We start from the raw sequence: 19299 nt of genomic DNA on the forward strand, positions 1-19299 counted from the left end.
TTTATTTAATTTTGAGACAAGGTCTCACTAGGTTGCAGAGGCTGGCCTCTAACTTGGAATTCTCCTGTCTTAGCCTCCAGAATAATCAGGATTACGGGCATGAACCACTGAGGCCAATAAATCTGGCCACCTACTAATTTATAGTCTTTGCTATCTCAAGAGAAATATTTCTAAAGCACCAACAGTTACAAGAGACCCACATGTGGGCTGGGTTGTGGCTCAGTGGTAGAGTGCCTGCCTAGCATGCACAAGGCACTAGGTTCGATCCTCAGCACCATATAAATGTAAAATACAAATATTGTGTTCACCTAAAACTTAAGAATATTTTTTTTTAAAAAAAGAGGGAGACCCACATGTATAAAACTTTGTCTCCCCACAAACTAATAAAGTCAACATTATCTCCTAATGACATTCAAGACTGTTCAAAATTTGGCCCAACCAATCTTTCCATTGTCACCCCCCCCCCCCCGCCCCGGGGCTTCCTTTCTCTCTACTTCACAGAGATCCACCATGTCCTCATTCTCAACATTTCCACACAAATACCAAGTAATTTTACTTTTTATATCATTCTTCCAGATCAATTCCCCACAACTTGTGAAACAAAAGCAAAACCCTGCATCTCCCACTATCCAACTCCCCTCTCATGGCTTCTCAGGGAGAAGCCTCTTGGAAACTGGCCAGGCCTTAACCTTTCATTCACTGCTGCATTGCACACCCTTCCTCTTGCTGCACCAAACTCTTCATGTTCTTTCCATACCACGTTTTTTGTTTTTTTTTTTTAACTTTTTCATTCTGATTTTACAGCATTCACGAGGACCTACAGAGGATAATACTGTGAAGAAACAGCAAAAGCAGGCACCTCCATCTTGCTGGGGGTTCAATCCCCAGAATCAGCAAAGGGGGAAAAAAATACTGTCTTTTGCATGATTTTTATACTAAGGTTACATCACCTTTATAAAATTGAAGATTCTCTCTATTCTGGAGAATCCTCCCTTATTTCCTTTTTATTCCTTTGATTTTTTTAGTTATAGATGGACACAATACTTTTATTTTATTTATTTACTTATTTATTTTTATGTAGTGTCAAGGATGGAACCCAGTACCTCAAAAGTGCTAGGCAACTACTCTACCACTGAGCCACAACCCCAGCACCCATCCTCCCTTATTTCTAATAGTAGGCTTATCTGTTCCTAGAAGCTTTGGTTAAAAGTTGGCACTTTTTTGTGAGTAGATTCTTTAATGGTCTGGTATTATTTAGGTTTCCAATTTCATCTTGAGTTAATTCTGGTGATGTTTACTTTTCAAGGAAATCATCTGTTTTCACATAAGCTTGCAAATTTATTGACAAAAGATTTTCATAGCTCACTGACAAGTTTCATCTCTACTATATATGTGCATTTCTCTTCTTTTTCATTCTTAATATTGCTTATTTACACCTCTGCTTTTATTTCTCCAAATAATCTAAGGGGTGATTTCATTATCCTTTTACACAGAATGAGCTTTCAGTTTATTGATGCTCTCTAACACTTATCTCCCATTTCATTAATGTATTCCACTTGTTTTTTTCTTCTAATTTCTTCTATCTTCTAATTTTTTTAAAGTATGCTTAGCCCATTAATTTTTAATCTCCATTTTATAATACATTCATCAAGATTATAAATCATAGACTTCTTTAGATGTGGTTTTACCACATGGTCCCTTTATTATCATTCAGGTTTAAATATTTCACAATCTCCATTATGTTTTCTACTTTCACTGATGAATTATTTAGAAGTATATATGTGAGGGGGCAGGTGGCTGCTCTTTTGTTAAGGGATTTCTAATTTATTTCTGTCCTTGTCAAAGAACATTATCTATACCATACTGGGCCTCTGGTATTCTCTTTTTCTGTAACAATTTTAATTTTTTTCTTAAGCTCTTTTATGTTGAATATTAATGCTGTTTCTCAGCTTTGCCATAGTTAGCATTTTCCTTATATATATATTTTCCATCACTTTCTCTTTTATTTAACTTTTAATTTATAATTATGAAATAGTATAATCATTCAGAAAATATAGCACTAATGACATTTATGTACTAATCACAGAGATTAAATAGGTATCTATCTATGTGTTGTCCAAAGGAGGACATTTTCTGTGGGTTTTTTTGAAGGGGGGGGGTGCATCTGCTGGGTACTGAAAATTGAACCCAGAGGCACTCAAAAACTGAGCCACATCCACAGCCCTTTTAATTTTGAGACACAGTCTTGCTAAGTTGCTTAGAGCCTCACTTAAATTGCTGATGCTTGCCTCAAACTTGCAATCCTCCAGCCTCAGACTCTCAAGTCACTGGGATTATAGGCATGTGCCACCACACCAAACTAAGGGAGGATAATTTAGTTTTTTTAATATTTATTTTTTAGTTTAGTTGGACACAATACCTTTATTTCACTTATTTATTTTTATGTAGCACTGAGGATCGAACCCAGGGTCTCACACGTGCAAGGCAAGCGCTCTATGGCTAAGCCACAACCCCCAGCCCCAGGGAGGATATTTTAAACGTCAAATACATAGCAAACAGATGGAGATGGAAAAGGGGGGGGGGCTATTGAATTAAAAAGAAAAGCCAAAATCAGGAGTAATTTTTCACAGTGAAATGACAACTGATAATATATTTTTGTGTTTGTTTTTTGGGTACTGGGCATTTGACCCAGGGGCTATGGTATGAGCTACATACCCAGCCCTTTTTATTTTTTTGAGACAGGATCTCACTAAGCTACTTAGGGCCTCGATAAGTTGCCAAGGCTGGCACTGAACTTGCAATTCTCCAGTATCAGCCTCCCAAGCCAGTGAGATTATAGGTGTGCACCACTGAGCCCAGCCTGCTAATACTTCTTATAGGATACAAACTTGAGAGGAGAGGAGGACATTCTTAAGGTTACACATTACTTTAAAAATAATAACTTCCTGCATCCAAAGATGTCACTTTTTGTTAGATGCATCCCAATACTAAGGATATGGGGAGTGATATGAATATTATAGACAATGAATGAGGTTTTAGCATAAGTCAGTGCAGAAACTATTAATAATTTGTTATGGTACACTGCTGACCTCTTTTGTGATGAACTAAAAGAGAAGAGATAATGCATCCATTGGACAATCAGGCAACTCATATCTAGCACAACAGGTAAATGGGGTATAGGTTGAATATCCTTCATTTGAAAATCTGAAATCCAAAATGCTCCAAAATACAAAACTTTTTGAGTGCCAACATGGCACTGCAAATGAAAAATTCCACACCTGACTTCACATGCAGGCATACTAAAAGTGCTGTGTAAAATGACCTTCAGGCTGTGTAGGTAAGGTATATGGGAAACATAAAGTAAATTTCATGTTTAGACTTAGGTCCATTCTCCAAGGTATCTCATTATATATATACAAATATTCCAAAATCCAAAAAAGTCCATCTGAAACCCTTTCTGGTCCCAAGCATTTCAGATAAGGAATGGTCAGCTCATGCTTAATTTCACAGTCCTGAGTAAAAGAGAGTTACTTTAAGTTTCATGTGAAATAATAGTTTTCAAAGACTTAATAACATTAATATTTTGTTGAATTATAATCCATCTTACTTTGGTGGTTCCTAAACCCCTGTATAGAGTTTGTCAGGATTTGAGGTTCAACTGCGTATTAATATTGTTAATTGTAACAGTGACTACTGTTTATTAAGATCCTACCAAGACCCAAATACTGCTGTTGGATATGTTTTTAACATATTAATTAATTTGAAATGCATAAGTCTATGAGTAAATAGCATGATGCCCATTCCAGAGATTTAAAGGAAAAAAAAAAAAAGGCTGCTGTCTACAGCCATATGACCCTGAACGCTCCTGATCTCACAGAGTAAAAAAAAAAAGGAGTTCAACGCATGAGTTGGCCCAAGTCACAGAGCTAGTGAAGTGATAGAACTCATACATCAAAGTGGCAGAGCTATTTCATAGATGCCGCATTCTTGCCTCTACTTTACACTGACTCGTTAATGTTGTTACTTCTCCATTTTGCAGATGTTACCTGAAAATGTCAGTATTTTGCTTCTGACTAGAATATCGGGGTAGGATCAGAACCTAAGCATCAACCAACTTTCATTCTTTCATCAAGGAAACAGTACCCTCTAGTGGCAAATACTTTGTAACCAACAGTCAAAGTTTCACGGGTTTTACACTACCTAGCAACAACTTGGGAAACCTGTTTTTATCCTTCTACCATGGGAGTACATGTGAAAATCACCTAGCACAGGCCCCAATCTACACTTCCCCTATGGTTCTTTCCCCCCATTCTCCCAGCCCATTCTCCTTTCATGTAGCCTAAAACCACAAGGGTGTTTTGCTTTGTTTTTTTAGAAACCTATCAAACTACTAGCTCATATTTCTCATTTAAGAAGTCAGCATTATCTCATTTGAAATAATTCCTACAGTTTTTCTGTACATAAACCACAGAAAAGGCAAATTCTCCAGTATGTAGTCATCATTTTTATAAGTATATAAAATTAATAATCTTTTTTTAATGCTTATTTATTATGCACCAAGCAAATGTTACAGTGGATAGGAACCTACTATCAAGTGGGGACAAGAGACAAATTAACATGTAATACTCTGCAACAAGTACTTTATGACTATAAGTGACAAATGTAAAAAGGTAGAGGAAAAGAGCCACCAAACTTGCTGAAAGGGTGTAGGTCAGAAAGTCTGAACAGAAATAACATTTGAAATGTCTCTTAAAAGATGAAATTGCCAGGCAAGAGGGTGCAGAAAATTCACAATATAATAAAAAAATGTGTCAGAAGCAATGAGGAATAAGCACACACAGTGTGGGAACAAAAGGTATAGTGTGCCTGGAACACAGGATGGGATGGAGGAGAAGCAAATCAATGGTGCAGTCAGTAATAACTCATTAAGCTCAATTGAAATCTAGATGCATTATCTATCATCATCATTAATATCATCTCCTCGTCATCGTTGTCATCATCATCATCATCACCATCCATAGAAGTTATCATTTACTGGATCTGTATTAAGTGCCAAACCCTATCCTTACATAATTGCTAAATCTCACATCCCTTCAAGGTATATAATATTATCTTCACAGAGGTGAAACTCTTAGATTCTACCCCAGATCACTATGATTCCTCCTACACCAGTGGTTCCAAACTTGGTTGCACAACACAATCACCAAGAAAATCCATTTTTATTTATTTATTTGTTTGTTTGTTTATATTGTTTTAAAATAAAGGTTCTGGAATACTACTTTAAAACAGCATGTCTGGAAGGTGGGACTTGGGAACCTATATTTCAAACAACCTTTCCAGTTGTTTCTTAAACAGAAAGCCAAACGGCAGTCTAAATTACAATGCTCCACAAGTGTGCACATGCACATACACATACACCTAGTAATAAAACTCAGATTATCTAAATGCGAGGTGCCTTATCCTCACAAAATTCTGCAAAAAGGGTATTATAATCCCCACTTTAAAGAAGAGAAAGTTCTAGCTCAGAAAGCTTACAAAATAGCTTCCCTGTTTCAGTCAGCAAAGCAAAGGGTAAAATGAGATTTAAACACAGAAATATCTAGTTCTTCTCTGTCATGTTATGTGGCAAGCAGAATTCTAAGAATGGCTTTCACAGACCTGTCCTTGTATAAACTCACCTTTTAGTGTGGGTGGAAACTGAATATGATGAGACAACAGTGGGTAAAAAGATCATCTGGGGCTGAGGTTGTGGCTTAGTGGTAGAGCGCTTGCCTAGCATGTGTGAGGCACTGAGTTTGATTCTCAGCACTGCACATAAATAAATAAAATAAAAAAATATTTTAAAAAAGATCATCTGGTGGGTCTTACCTAATCTAATCACATAAAGCCTATTTTATTTCATTTCATTTCATTTCATTTATATCATTTCATTTAATTTCATTTTTGGTGGGTACTTGAGGATCAAACTCAGGGCCACATGCTAGGCAAGCACTCTAGGACTGAGCCACAACCCAGCACACATGAAGCTTTTTAAAAAGCAGGGTGTTTGGTACAACTGGTAGCAGAACAGGAAGTGAAAGGGATTCAAAGTACTAAAAGGATTCAATGTGGACTGCTGACCTAAAGATGGAGGGGCCATAGGGCAATATGTGCTGCTGACAACCATCAAGAAAACAGACATCTTGTATTCTTCAAACACAAGGAACTGAATTCTGCCAGCAACTTGGAACCTCCAGATAAGGACCCAACCCAGTCAACTCCTTGATTTCAGTCTTGTGAGACCTTTGCAAATCTAACTAAGAGGTTGGATTGGAGTAAATAAAATGTGAGTTAAATTGTGAGTAAATAAATGTGAAATTTGTGAGTAAGTAAATGCATGTTCGCATGTGTAGTGGCAAACATACTAACATGATATTTACCACTTTAACCATTTGTGGGTTAGTGGCATTAAGTATGCTCATACTGTTGTATGACCATCATCACCATGCATCTCCAGAACTTCTTCATCCTCTCAAACTAAACCTCCATACCCATTAAATGATAAATGCTCATTTCCCCTATACCCAGTCCCTGGAAACCCTCATTCTACTTCCTGTCTCTATAAACTTGATTAATCCAACTACCTAATGTAAGAGGAATCATATAGTATTTGTCTTTTTATGGCTTTCTTATTTCACTTAGGATAACAGCCTCAAGGTTCATCCATGTTGAGCACGTGTCAGAATTCTCCTTCCTTTTTAAGGCTGAATAATATTCTTTTGTATTACCTTTTGTTTTTCCATTCATCTGTGTATGAACATTTGGATTGCTTCAACCTCATGAATATTGTGAATAATGCTTCTATGAACATGGATGCATAAATATTTGAGTCCTTGCTTCCAATTCTTTTGGGTATATTTAAATGGTGGTATTTGAAGTCAATCTATTACCTTGAAAATTGATTAAGTAAAAGGAAGTAATCAAGCAATTATCTTACCTATTTGAACTGACTGCATCATTGGGTAACCAAATAATAGATGAAGTGTCTCCTTAAAAAATTATTCCTAGTAAAAATTAAACAATGACAGACTGTCATCATTTTGCAACCCCCAGTGATTTAATGCATGTAGGCACTAAACATTGATGGCTACTAAGATCAATGAGAAGCAAAAAAACAGACACTTTATCTCCTGCTAAAAGAACACACCACTGCCTATAGTAGTCTTGCCAATGGGATCAAATCTGAGTCCAATCCATTCTCTGGATGCAGCTGTCAATCTGCAGCAAAAACAGAGGGCAGAGGATCACACTGAATGCACCAGTCTGCAATCAGTAAAATCTATACTATCGAAACTCCTACAGGTCAAAGGCTCTGGATTCTTCAATAGATAAACTCTGGAAAAAAAAAAAAGCCATCATTTTAAAATAAGAAAAATAAAACTGTAGAATTTAGGGATGCATGCTTAGGTAATAAATTGATAAAGAAATGCAAGAAGTGGCCAGAAATGGTGGCACACATCAGTAATCTCAGTGACTCAGGAGGCTGAGGTTGGAGGATCCCAAGTTCAAGGTCAGCCACAGCAACTAAGCAAGACCCTGTCTCAAAATAAAAGAAAATAATAAAAAGGGTTGGGAATGTGGCTCAGTGGTTAAGTGCCCATGGGTTCAATCCCCTGTACCCATGGGGGGAAAAAAAAAAGTAGGAAGTAGTTACTATAACAGAAGTGATTACTTTCGGAGACAGGTAAGCAGCACAGAGAAAAGCTTCAGGGGCAGCAGGCAAAATCCTATTTCTTAACCTGAGTGGTAGTTACAGGGCTTAATGATTAATCAACTTATATTTAAAAAGCAAAAACAAAACAAACGAATAAAACCAGCGCGCTAATTATAACAATGAGACAGTGGCCCAAATCCACACTAAATTCAGCTGTCTCAATACAGCTGTGCCCAGGTCTTGCTACTGAGCCTATATCAAGCCAAAAAAGCAGTTAAGACAAACCTGAATAGTGAATGAGGTCAACAGCAAGTGCTTAGAAAAGCAATTATACCAAGAAGTCAAAAAAGAGAAACCAAAGTAAATTTAAAAATAAAAAGTATAAGTTGAATTTTTAAAAATCTTTATGCTATCACATATTCACCATCTGCACAAAACAAGCCTGTCTCATTTCTATCCTGTAAATCTGCCACACTTAGACTCCTATCTCAGTGCCACAATTTTTCAGTTATAATTTACCTTCTGAGAGTTACCTGTTGGTTCTACCAAGGATTCATAAAAAAGGCAACAATATGTTAACCAAATATATTCACATCTTCAAAAGTAAAGAGGCACCCTGGATTCAACTTCCAGCACCAAAACAAGCAAAGAAAGGATACAGGGAAAAAAAAAAATGGCAGAATGAAATAAGCATCATCTTGAAAAAGAAAGGGATACTAGAAGCTGATTTACCTACTAGTGATAGAAGCAGACTCTTCTTTAGATACAGTGGAATACTAGAAAACTGTGTCTCCAGTCATGCACTCTTTCTAGCTTGTACCTATTTGGACAGTGATAGAAATTGAATGAGCAATCAAAAGCAGCATGGAAATCAGAGATTTACACTGTCCAATAAGGTAGCCACTAGCCATAAGTGGCCACTGAGCCCCTCCCCTGAAGTGCAGCCAGTCTGAGATCTGCCTTTGGTGTAAAAGACAACACAGATTTCAAAGACTTGCTATGAAAAAAAGAATGTAAAATATCTTATTAATAATTTCTGTATTGATTACATGTTGAAATAATATTTTGAATATATTGGTTTAGACAAAATATTAATCTCACTTTTTTAAATGAGGCTACCAGAAAAATTTAATTATATATGTGGCTCAAATTATATATGTCCTATAGAAATTACATATTTCTACATATGCTACACACACACACACACACACACACACACATTATTAAATAGCATTGAACAGGAAAAACCAAGTGGCTAACATGGGGATTTCTCAGAGTTTTTTTACTATTGCTATACAACCAACATTACAACTCATTTAATATTTCCCCTTGTCCCTTACCTGTAAAAGACAGGAAGCTAAACTAAATTTGGACTTCCATGATTCCATCAAAATACATCTTTTTCTGTCAAAATTGGTTTTCATAAAAATGAATAAAATACTCACTCTTAGTCTAACGCATCCTCTGCGAGAGCCTCTCATCATTTTGTCTTTGGACTAAAAAAAAAATAAATAAAACATTTGATGAATAAAAAGTTGACAGATCAATTATTTTTAGAATTATCTGGGAATAAAAAAATGAGATTTATAGTACTATCCATCCCTTCTGCCCACCCATTTTCCCAAAAGAAATCATTTACTGATAGGGGAATTACAGAGTTTTAAATGAAAATGGTTTCTATACTATAAAAATTAACCTAATCATAGAACTTTATATATACCTTTAATGTAACATATTACACTGTAATTTTCCTGTCCCTTAATTCTAGCCCAGTGTTTCTCCTATTTCAGTGAGTTAGAGAATCATCAGGAAGGCTAAGAATGACCTAGGTGTTTAAGAATTGTTCCCAGATGATTCCAACAAATCAGGGAGGCCCACACTTTGAAAAACATTGCTTTAACTTCACCTATTTGCAATTCCCCAAATGGCCGACTTTTTTGCCTTTGTGACTTCTCATCCAACATTATTCAGCTTGGAATAGCCTTGGCCCAGATTTTCTGCCTTGCTGTCACTCATCAAGTACCTTAGCTTGCTTAGATTTGGATTTCTATCCCTGGGCTCCCAGTCTCCAGTAGCCTGCAACACCCTGTGGCACATTCCTTTGAGGGTAGAAATAACATCTTGACTTGTGCTTCAAAACAGTGTCTGATACACATTAGGAGCTAAAAACACATTTCCTGATGAAACACTGCTTATCCTTTATGTCACCCTCACTATAGTGAGTCAAGCAAAGGCTGTTATGCACAACAAGTGCAGTGCTGACATTCAGTAAATATTCCTAAAATTAAACTGCTCATGCATAACAAAGTTAAACTTTAAATAACCAAAATTCAACAAATATTTAATACTTAAACAACTGGCATTTTTCTGTACTCCACCTACGTGAAGAAGAAGCAAATCAAGCTGATATTGTATGATTATGTTTTATAGACAATTGTCCCATTTGAAACTCCAGATGCCCTGCCCTACACATCCAAACTCTTGAACCAAACTCAGGTTCACAAGTGATTACTGAGGTATTAAGAAGTCTTCTTATAATCCACTTATAAATATAAGAAGGACTTAACACAGGTTAGAAAAAAATTTCTCAAAACCAGCAGAATCAAAAAGAGTTCTTTACTAATAACACAGCTAGTGAAAAAAAAAAACTTAAGAAAAATATTCTTTAAGCATTTTAGCCCTCTAACTGTACCCTTACTTACTTATATTCCCACCAAAAATACAAAGGCAATATACAAAAATAATAACAATCAGGTTAGAAAATATCTGATAAGGTTGGAATACAAAGTAAACTTAAACAAGTTAAGAGCCACATATTCATCCTTGATTCTTTTCCACCATAACACAATTTTTTTTAATTTTTTTTTTAAAGAGAGAGTGATAGAGACAGAGAGAGAGAGAGAGAATTTTTTAATATTTATTTTTAGTTTTCGGTGGACACAACATCTTTGTTTGTTATGTAGTGCTGAGGATCGAACCCGGGCCACACGCATGCCAGGTGAGCGTGCTACCGCTTGAGCCACATCCCCAGCCCACAATTTTTAAAATAAAATTACAGGGGCTGAGGTTGTGGCTCAGTGGTAGAGCGCTAGCCTGGTATGTGTGAGGCACTGGGTTCAATCCTCAGCACCACACATAAGTAAAAATAAAGATATTGTGGGGCTGAGATTGTGGCTCAGTAGTAGAGTACTCACCTAGCACGAGCAAGGCCCTGGGTTCGATCCCCAACACCACATAAAAATAAATAAAGATGGGCTGGGGATGTGGCTCAAGCGGTAGCACGCTCGCCTGGCATGCGTGCGGCCTGGGTTCGATCCTCAGCACCACGTACAAACAAAGATGTTGTGTCCGCCAATAACTAAAAAATAAATATTAAAATTCTCTCTCTCTCTCTCTCTCTCTCTCTCAAAAAATAAATAAATAAATAAATAAATAAATAAAGATATTGGGTAAAAAAATTAAAAAATAAAGATATTGTGTCCACTTACAACTACAGAATATTTTTTAAATAAACAAATAAATATTACATTAAACAGAAATAGGTAGACAGGTCCCAGTGATGATACCACTATTTGGATTACTAATTAGAAAACACTGAAAGGGATAACTGAAAATGATTAAAACAAATATGACCAGGAAATAACCAAGAAAATCCAGAATGATGTGGAACACTCTACAAAATAACTGGCTTAAGACTCTTATAAAAATGTAGGGAAAATGTAGGAAAAAAGACTAGCATGTAAACTATTTTAACAAGTACAAAATGCTTTAAATTCCAAAAAGGCTCCCTACTATGAAAAAAGATATGGGAAGGCAACAATGAGATTTCAACTTTTCCATCTGGAGCTAAAAAAAAAAAAAAACTGGACACACCAACTAAGGAGGCAGGAGCAGGAGGATCACAAGTTCGAGGCCAGCCTCAGCAACTTAGCAAGGTCCTAAGCAACTTGGTGAGACCCGGTCTCAAAAAATAAAAAGGGCTTAGGGATATGGCTCAGTGATAAAAGGCCCCTGGGTTCAATCCCTGGTACCAAAAGGCAAAAAAAAAATAAAATAAAATAATAATAATAATAATAATAATAATAATACCTTCCTTCTGATAATAATAATAATAATACCTTCCCTCTGATTTTCTTGGTTATTTCCTGGTCATATTTGTTTTAATCATTTTCAGTTATCCCTCTGATAAGAGGGAAGGTAGGGAGGAAAAGATCATTCTAAACAAAGGAATACTATCAAGAAAGAAAATTTACTTTCCTACTCATAAGAAAGTAGTCTTATAGACCAGAGCATAGAGAGCAGAGATGAACACAGAAGTAAGGGAAAAAATAACATTACCAGGATCAGATCCTAAATGGTCTGAAAAAAATACTTAGTAGTTAGAAAAATTTAGTTTTGTTCAATAGTTAATGGAGAGCTAGTGAAGATTTATTTACAAAGACAAAAACATCTTCAAAGTTCTATTTTAGAACAATAGCACTAATAAATATGCGAACCTGTGAAAAAAGATAATAACAGCAGCAGATTCTCTCATTGATGCCCTCTATGTGACAGGCACTTCATATACAATAAACCTCACAAAATCTTGCATGGTAAGAATTCCGTAAATATTATAAATCAAAGTGAAACTAGGGAGACCAAGTAAATTACTTAATAATGCACAAATAAAATATAGCAGAGTTTGATACAGAAGGCACAATTTGAAAAGGCTGCCGCTGCCCTGCAAACAATTCTCCTAGACTGTATCTGCACATTAATATCCTCCAGTCCTCAATCTTTCACAATTGGCACAGGGCAGGCCCTCTCCCTCATTCTCTCCTCACTCAGGCCTAATGTGAGATTAAAGGAAAGCTAGTATGACAATATCACCCAGAAAGAGTGTCAAAGGGTGGTTATCTAACCAAGCTGACTAATCACGGGACCCACTATACCCCATAAAGCAGGACAGTATTTCCTGGGGAGTTTATCATTTGAAGTTAAAGAAAGAGCTCCTTCCTATCTGCTCCTGAAGCTGTAAAGATATGGATGATATGGATGCCACACAAGCATAAAAATCATGTGCCTTGGATGTGAAGAAAATGACAACTAAAGCCTACATGGTGAGAGAAGCAGAGAGGTGAGGAAGAAAAGTTCCAGCTGCAGGTAACCCCTAGCTACCCCTGACAGCAAGCCTGCCCAAGGCTGCCATTCACTAAAGACTAAGTTCTTGATGAATCATAGTAGTTTCTGATGATGAGAGAATACTAGCTGACAGTCCAGTCCTTTCTACTTTTTGAGACAGGGTCTTGCTAAATTGCTGAAGCTAGACTCATTCTGGCAATCCTTCTGCCTCAGCCTCCCAAATAGCTGGGATTACAGGTATACATAGAGCCCAGCTTGTCTGGAAAAGTTTTGCAGAAACATATTTAAAACTCACTAGGGAAAATTAGCTTACCATTTAAATTAATTCTACAACCCTTTTATAAAGCAAAGAATGCCATCCAAACCCGTTATATAAGACATTTACACTTTTTATTTGAATGTTAATTTTAATTTGCTTAAAATAAATTTGTGTTACAGATCAAGCAAGAGTCTCACCTGCTTGCTCCAAATCTCTGACAGCTATATGTGATGTCTCTGTCAGAACTTACTAAAATATAGCACCCCTTAATTAAGAGACCTATTATTTGTATGATAATAATGTATGCACATGCGTCATCCCTTTTCCTTCAGGGCAGGGTATCTAATTCATCCTTATATCTCCTCCCATCCAGCATCCCTACCACCCCTTTGCAAAGAATCTACATTTAGAATAGAAGACAGAGAGACAAACCCCCACAGACACAGTCATCTGATCCTTGACAAAGGTACCAGAAGCGTGTGCTGGAAAAAAAGACAGCCTTTTTCACAAATGATGCTGGGGAAACTGGTTATCCACAGGTAGAACAAAGAAATAAGGTCCTTATCTATCACCCTGCACAAAAGTCAAGCCAAAATGAATCAAAAACCTAGGAATCAGATCAGAAATTATGCAATTCCTAGAAGAAAACACAGGGTCAACATTCCAACTTATAGGCACAGACAACAATTTCAACAGACCCCTAAAAGCTCAGGAAATGATGCCATGGGCTAATAAATGGGATAGCATCAAATTGAAAAGCTTCTGCACAGCAAAGGAAACAATTAAGAATGTGAAAAAAAAAAAAACCTACAGAATAGAAAATCTTTGTTAGTTACTCTTCTGACAGGATTAATATCTGGAATATATAAAGAATTCAAAAAACTTTTTTAACATCAAAAAAATAATAATCCAAATAATAAATTGGCAAACTAAACATACACTTCTAAAAGAAAAAATATTTGGCCAACAAATATATAAAAAATGTTCAACATCTTTAGCAATTAGGGAAATGCATACCAAAACTACACTGAAATTTTATTTCACTCCAATTAGAATGACAGCCATCAAGAATAAACAATAATAAATGTTGGAAAGGATCTGAAGAAAAAGGAACATCTTTAAACTGTTGGTAGGATTGTAAATTAGTATATCCACTATGGAAATCAATATGGAGATTCCACAAAAGACTAGGAATAGAACCACCATATGACCCAGCTATACTACTCCTTGGTATTTATCCTGAAGAATTAAAGTCATCATACGATAGTGATACATACATACCCATGTTTATAGTAGCACAATTCACAATAGCCAAACTATGGAACCAGCCTGGGTGTCTATCAACAGAGGAATGGATAAAAAAAAAAAATGTGGTATATATTTTATATATAATGGAGTTTTATTCAGTCATAAATAAGGATAAAATTATGTTTTTTATAGGAAAACAGATAGAACATGAGAACATTATGTTAAGTGAAATAAGCCAAAGGTCAAAGGAAGTCAAAGGTCATGTTTTCTCTCCTTTGTAGAAGCCACAGAGGAAAAGGGAAAAAATGGAGGGGTAGGGGATGATTTCATGAAAATCAAAAAGAGGTCAATAGAGTGGAGGAAAGGAACCAGGGGAAGGGAGTAGGAGAGGGAAAAGGGCAATACTGGGGAATGATACTGGCCACATCGTGTTGTTATATTGTGTGCACATATGAATATGTGACACTGAATCTCACCATTTTAACTATAATGCACCAATAAAAAACAAAAAATTAAAGGGTTAAAAAAAGAATAAACATCTAGTCAATTGATGGTAAAAGTGGGCTGGGGATGTGGCTCAAGGGGTAGCGCGCTCACTTGGCATTCGTGCGACCCGGGTTCAATCCTCAGCACCACATACAAAGATGTTGTATCCGCCAATAACTAAAATAAATATTAAAATCTCTCTCTCTCTCTCTCCCTCTCTCTCTCTAAAAAAAAAAAAAAAAGTTTAAAAAAATTGATGGTAAAAGGCATGTAGAAAATGAAGGTGGACAAATGTCAAAAAGGTTTCTCTGCTTTTCATATAAATGTAAACACTGCTTCAGCCTGGAGATTTATGTTAGTTCATTCCAAGAGCATAAGAGGTTGTATTCCTAGTCAGTGTTGCACCTTAGACCATCCACTCCTGTTAGACAAAAAGGCACTGTGCCAGGCAAACTAACCTATAAAGATAGAAATCATGAGAGGCTGGCTGGCATAAGGGTAAGATAGATGGGAAAGGGACAGGAAGCAACTTTGCAGGATGATAGCAACACTCTTATGTTTTGACCTGGGACACTGGTAACAAGCTTGTAAACAAATTCCAAGACTCATCTAAATATACACTTAAAATCTATTTTTTATTAGATATAATTATACCACAAAAAATAAAGGAGTCACACTTGCCAAAATTCCACAGAGATGCACTATATACAATAATTATAAAATAGTTAATGACAGCAATGACACGCATCCTGAAGTCTCTTTACTTTAGAGGATGCAGACTCCATAAGCCATTCTCATAGCATTGAATATCCTAGGGAGTATTCACTACTTTTCGCCTTGTGGGTTCTTAATCACACAAAATGCCATCATGCTGCTGGAAAGCTATACCAACAAAACTTTGAGGAGTTATAGACCCAAAGTACTGGAAGAATATTCCCCCATCACTCACCCCTCAAGTTATCACAAATAACTCTGTCAATCCTTCACTCCCTAGTATAGATAGCCTTATTTTGAGCATTAGATTTAGTGATTAATCACACTACAGATTGTGCCTTAGGAAATGAATTGAAACAAGGTGAAAGTTATGTTGGGGGTCCCTCCATGACCCTGGGAATAAGACTGACCTCCCTTCAAGAAAACAGGAAAAAATGTGTGTGTGTGTGTGTGTGTGTGTGTGTGTAAAATCTCTTAAGTTGGAGATCATGCATCTCATTGTCAATGTCTGATGCCATTAAATATCTATAACATAATTCCCCTCGATCTGCTGCTGCTCATAAATTTGGCATTCCATATAGCCCACTTTCAGAGAGTAAATGCACTAATTATTCAGACAACTGTACAGCTTAAATGCAGTCTTCTCAACAGTGATATTTCTTGTTATGAATTAACAAATTGAAATACAGCTTATGTAATAGTGAACACAATTACATTTAGTGAATATTACTATGTCAAAACACTCTCATAAACCTTAGCTCTTTGTTATCATTGAGTGCTTATGTGCCAGACAGTGTGCTAGTGCTTTAACCACTGTATACTTCATTCTCATAGTGCTTTTATGATTCAGGTTCTTTTATTACAGCCATTTTATAACTGAGGAATCAGAAAGGTTTAAGTAACTTGCCCATGGTCTCATAGACAGCAAAGAGGAAAAATAGGATTCAAATCCAGGTATGACCCCAGAGGCACACAAGCCTATGGCATTTATACAAGTCACTACACACCTGGTTAATCTCAGTCTTCCTTCAAAGCTTTTCTGAACCACAAAGGCTGATTATAAAATGAGCAATCCTTCTGAATTCAGTCAAGTAAATGTCACCCTGTGAAGCTCTCAGCAGTTCTGAACTCTCTGGTATATCAATCCCTAAGTAACAAGATCACATAGGTCTACATATATATGTGTGTGTGTTTATATATACATGTAAAACATATTTTATATATACACTATACTTTTTTTATATTAACTATATCATACATGTAATAAGGTCTGGGGTAACCATGCACATAATTTAATAATACTAATATTTCTGAAGTATAACATTATAAATATTTACACCAACTGTAATAAAGACTATAAACAGCCACATATCAGTTCAAGACAGGCTTTATTTCCAAATGAGTATATCATAAATTTAGAAAAAAGCTTTAGGACGTCAGAGCTTTTAAGGATTTCAAACTTGTGGGTAAAGAATATGAACCAGTATCTTGATCTATGGCCTATTGCATTGTAAAATGCCAAATCTTTCACTGTTTAAAAAGGACAATTTTATCTTCAATTCAGAATTCCAGGCCAACAGATCAGTGAAGAGAACAGCTTTCACAGGTTTAATTAAGGACAACCATGATGACTTAAAAGTTTCTGTTTTGTATCCTTTATACAGTTAAATATTAAATACTAAATAGCAGCCCAAGGTCTGCAAATTATTTGTAGTACATCAGTAATATATGCTGGACCTTAAAGCAGATTTTCTTTTTTTCCTCAAATATTGCCCAAACTACTAAATATTGATTCATGTTTTTTCGCAAGAGTTGATTGAAGGAAAGGATAGGGGAGTGTTAAACTCCAACTGGTTTGTGCTTGGATATTAGTACTTCCTTCCACCAAACTGTGAAATTATAATAATTTACTATCATTCAACTTCACTTCTTTATCAAAAACTGCCTGAGGGTCTTTTTTTCTTTATTTGGAAAAGACTAAGTCAGGGCCCAAAATACAATTATGAAAAGAAAACAAGAAGAGCACTACAAATATCTGAAGAATATAGGAAAATGTGTGTAACACACAAACAAAAAATGTAGTTGGTAAGAACAGAACACCATGAAATTTCAGAGGCATTATTCTGATTCCAAGACTGATCCTATAGAGCCTAATTTAGAATGGGGCCATGTTCAAAAGCTCTTTGTTCAAATTTGGAGTTTAGAACTCAGAAAATATTTTTGCAAAGAAAGTGCTAAATATGATTCCAAGATAACAAGGAAAAGCATTTGAAATACAGTATGTACATATCAAAAGACAGGGTGAAATGCTATAAATTCAAACACTGTCTAAGAAATTAATTTCTTAAAGAATATCTCTCAGAAGTTGATGCTTAAGAGAAAATTATGAGGGGCTGGCGTTGTGGCTCAGCAGTAGAGGGTTCGCCTAGCCTACGTGAGGCGATGGGTTCAATCCTCAGCACCACATAAAAATAAATAAATAAAATAAAGGTATTGTGCCCAACTACAACTAAAAAAAATATTTTAAAAAGGTTTGGGGGGCTGGGGGTGTGGCTCAGTGGTAGAGTGCTTGCCTAGCATGTGTGAGGAACTGAGTTTGATTCTCAGCACCACATATAAATAAATAAAGGTCCATCAATGACTAATAAAATATTTTTTAAAAAAGTTTTGGGGGCTGGGATTATGGCTCAGTGGAAGAGCACTTGCCTATTTGTGTGAGGCACTGGGTTCAATTCACAGCACGGCATATAAATAAATGAATAAAATAAAGGTCCATCAACAACTAAAAAAAATTTTTTTAAAAAGAGAAAGTTATGAGAGAATAAGAAAGCTCAAGAATTCCAGAGCTATGCCAAACTGCTTATGAAACTTTTAAGGACTTGAGAAGTTAATGACCTATAAAAGAATTATATTTCACTTTTATAATCAGGGGAAAAGTACTTTTTCAAAAGGCAATTTTAAAACACCCATTCTTTATCAGTTCCAATTTTACTTCAAAATGTATGAACTTCTAGGAAAATAATGAAGGCAGAAGCTGAAAGTTAAAATGCAAGTACAACATGGTGGATCAGTAATGCAGGATGTTTCCTATCAGAAATTGACATTTACTCTCCCCTTCCAGGTGACTATAATTCTAAAACAAAGTTTTCTTTCTTTGGCACCAGAAATTAAACAGAGGCACTTAAGCATTAAGCCACATCCCCAGACCTTTTCATTTTTTATTTTGAGACAGGGTCTCACTAAGTTGCTTAGGGCCTTGCTAAATTGCTGAGGCTGGTATTAAACTTGCAATCCTTCTGTCCCAGCTTCCCAAATCAGATGTTACATGTGTGTGCCATCATGCCCAGCTGATTATGAGATGTTTGCAATAGACAAGGTGAGATATCGTGGTGGTTTATATGCTTACAGTGGTAGCAAAAACAAATGAGAGGGGCTATGAGGCTTAATGAGATGACACTATCTGCTAATAAAGAATATATATAAAACAAGCCAGGTATGGTAGTGCACACCTTTAATCCCAGGAGGATGGCAAATTCAAGGTCAATTTAGTCAGGGCAATTTAGTGAGATCTGATCTCAAAGGGCAAGGAGGGCAGGGGTGTGGAGCTGGGGATGTAAGTCAGTGGTAGGTATTTGCCTAGCATGTAAAAGGCTCTAGGTTCAATCCCCAGAACTGCAAGAAAGAAGGGAGGGAAGGAGGGAAGGCAAGAACCTAGAAAAGAGATTAACACATAATAGGAGGTTTTATTACATTCTTTAGCAAAAATGACTACAGCTAT

The 19299-nt window shown here is 36.1% G+C and overlaps 1 protein-coding gene across 5 annotated transcripts in view; it reads right to left on the minus strand.

Annotated features, from left to right (window-relative positions):
- Osbpl9 (oxysterol binding protein like 9) overlaps positions 1–19299 on the minus strand; it is a 134772-nt gene that overhangs the window by 100029 nt on the left and 15444 nt on the right. For all 5 annotated transcript variants that reach the window (XM_015485013.2, XM_015485012.2, XM_015485010.2 and 2 more), the window contains one exon: positions 9139–9189. In XM_015485013.2, coding sequence (XP_015340499.1) covers positions 9139–9189 — 51 coding nt within the window. Of the gene's footprint in view, positions 1–9138; positions 9190–19299 lie in introns of those variants that run through there.

This window comes from Marmota marmota, unplaced genomic scaffold (assembly GCF_001458135.2).
Source record: "Marmota marmota marmota unplaced genomic scaffold, marMar, whole genome shotgun sequence".
NCBI lineage: Eukaryota > Metazoa > Chordata > Mammalia > Rodentia > Sciuridae > Marmota > Marmota marmota.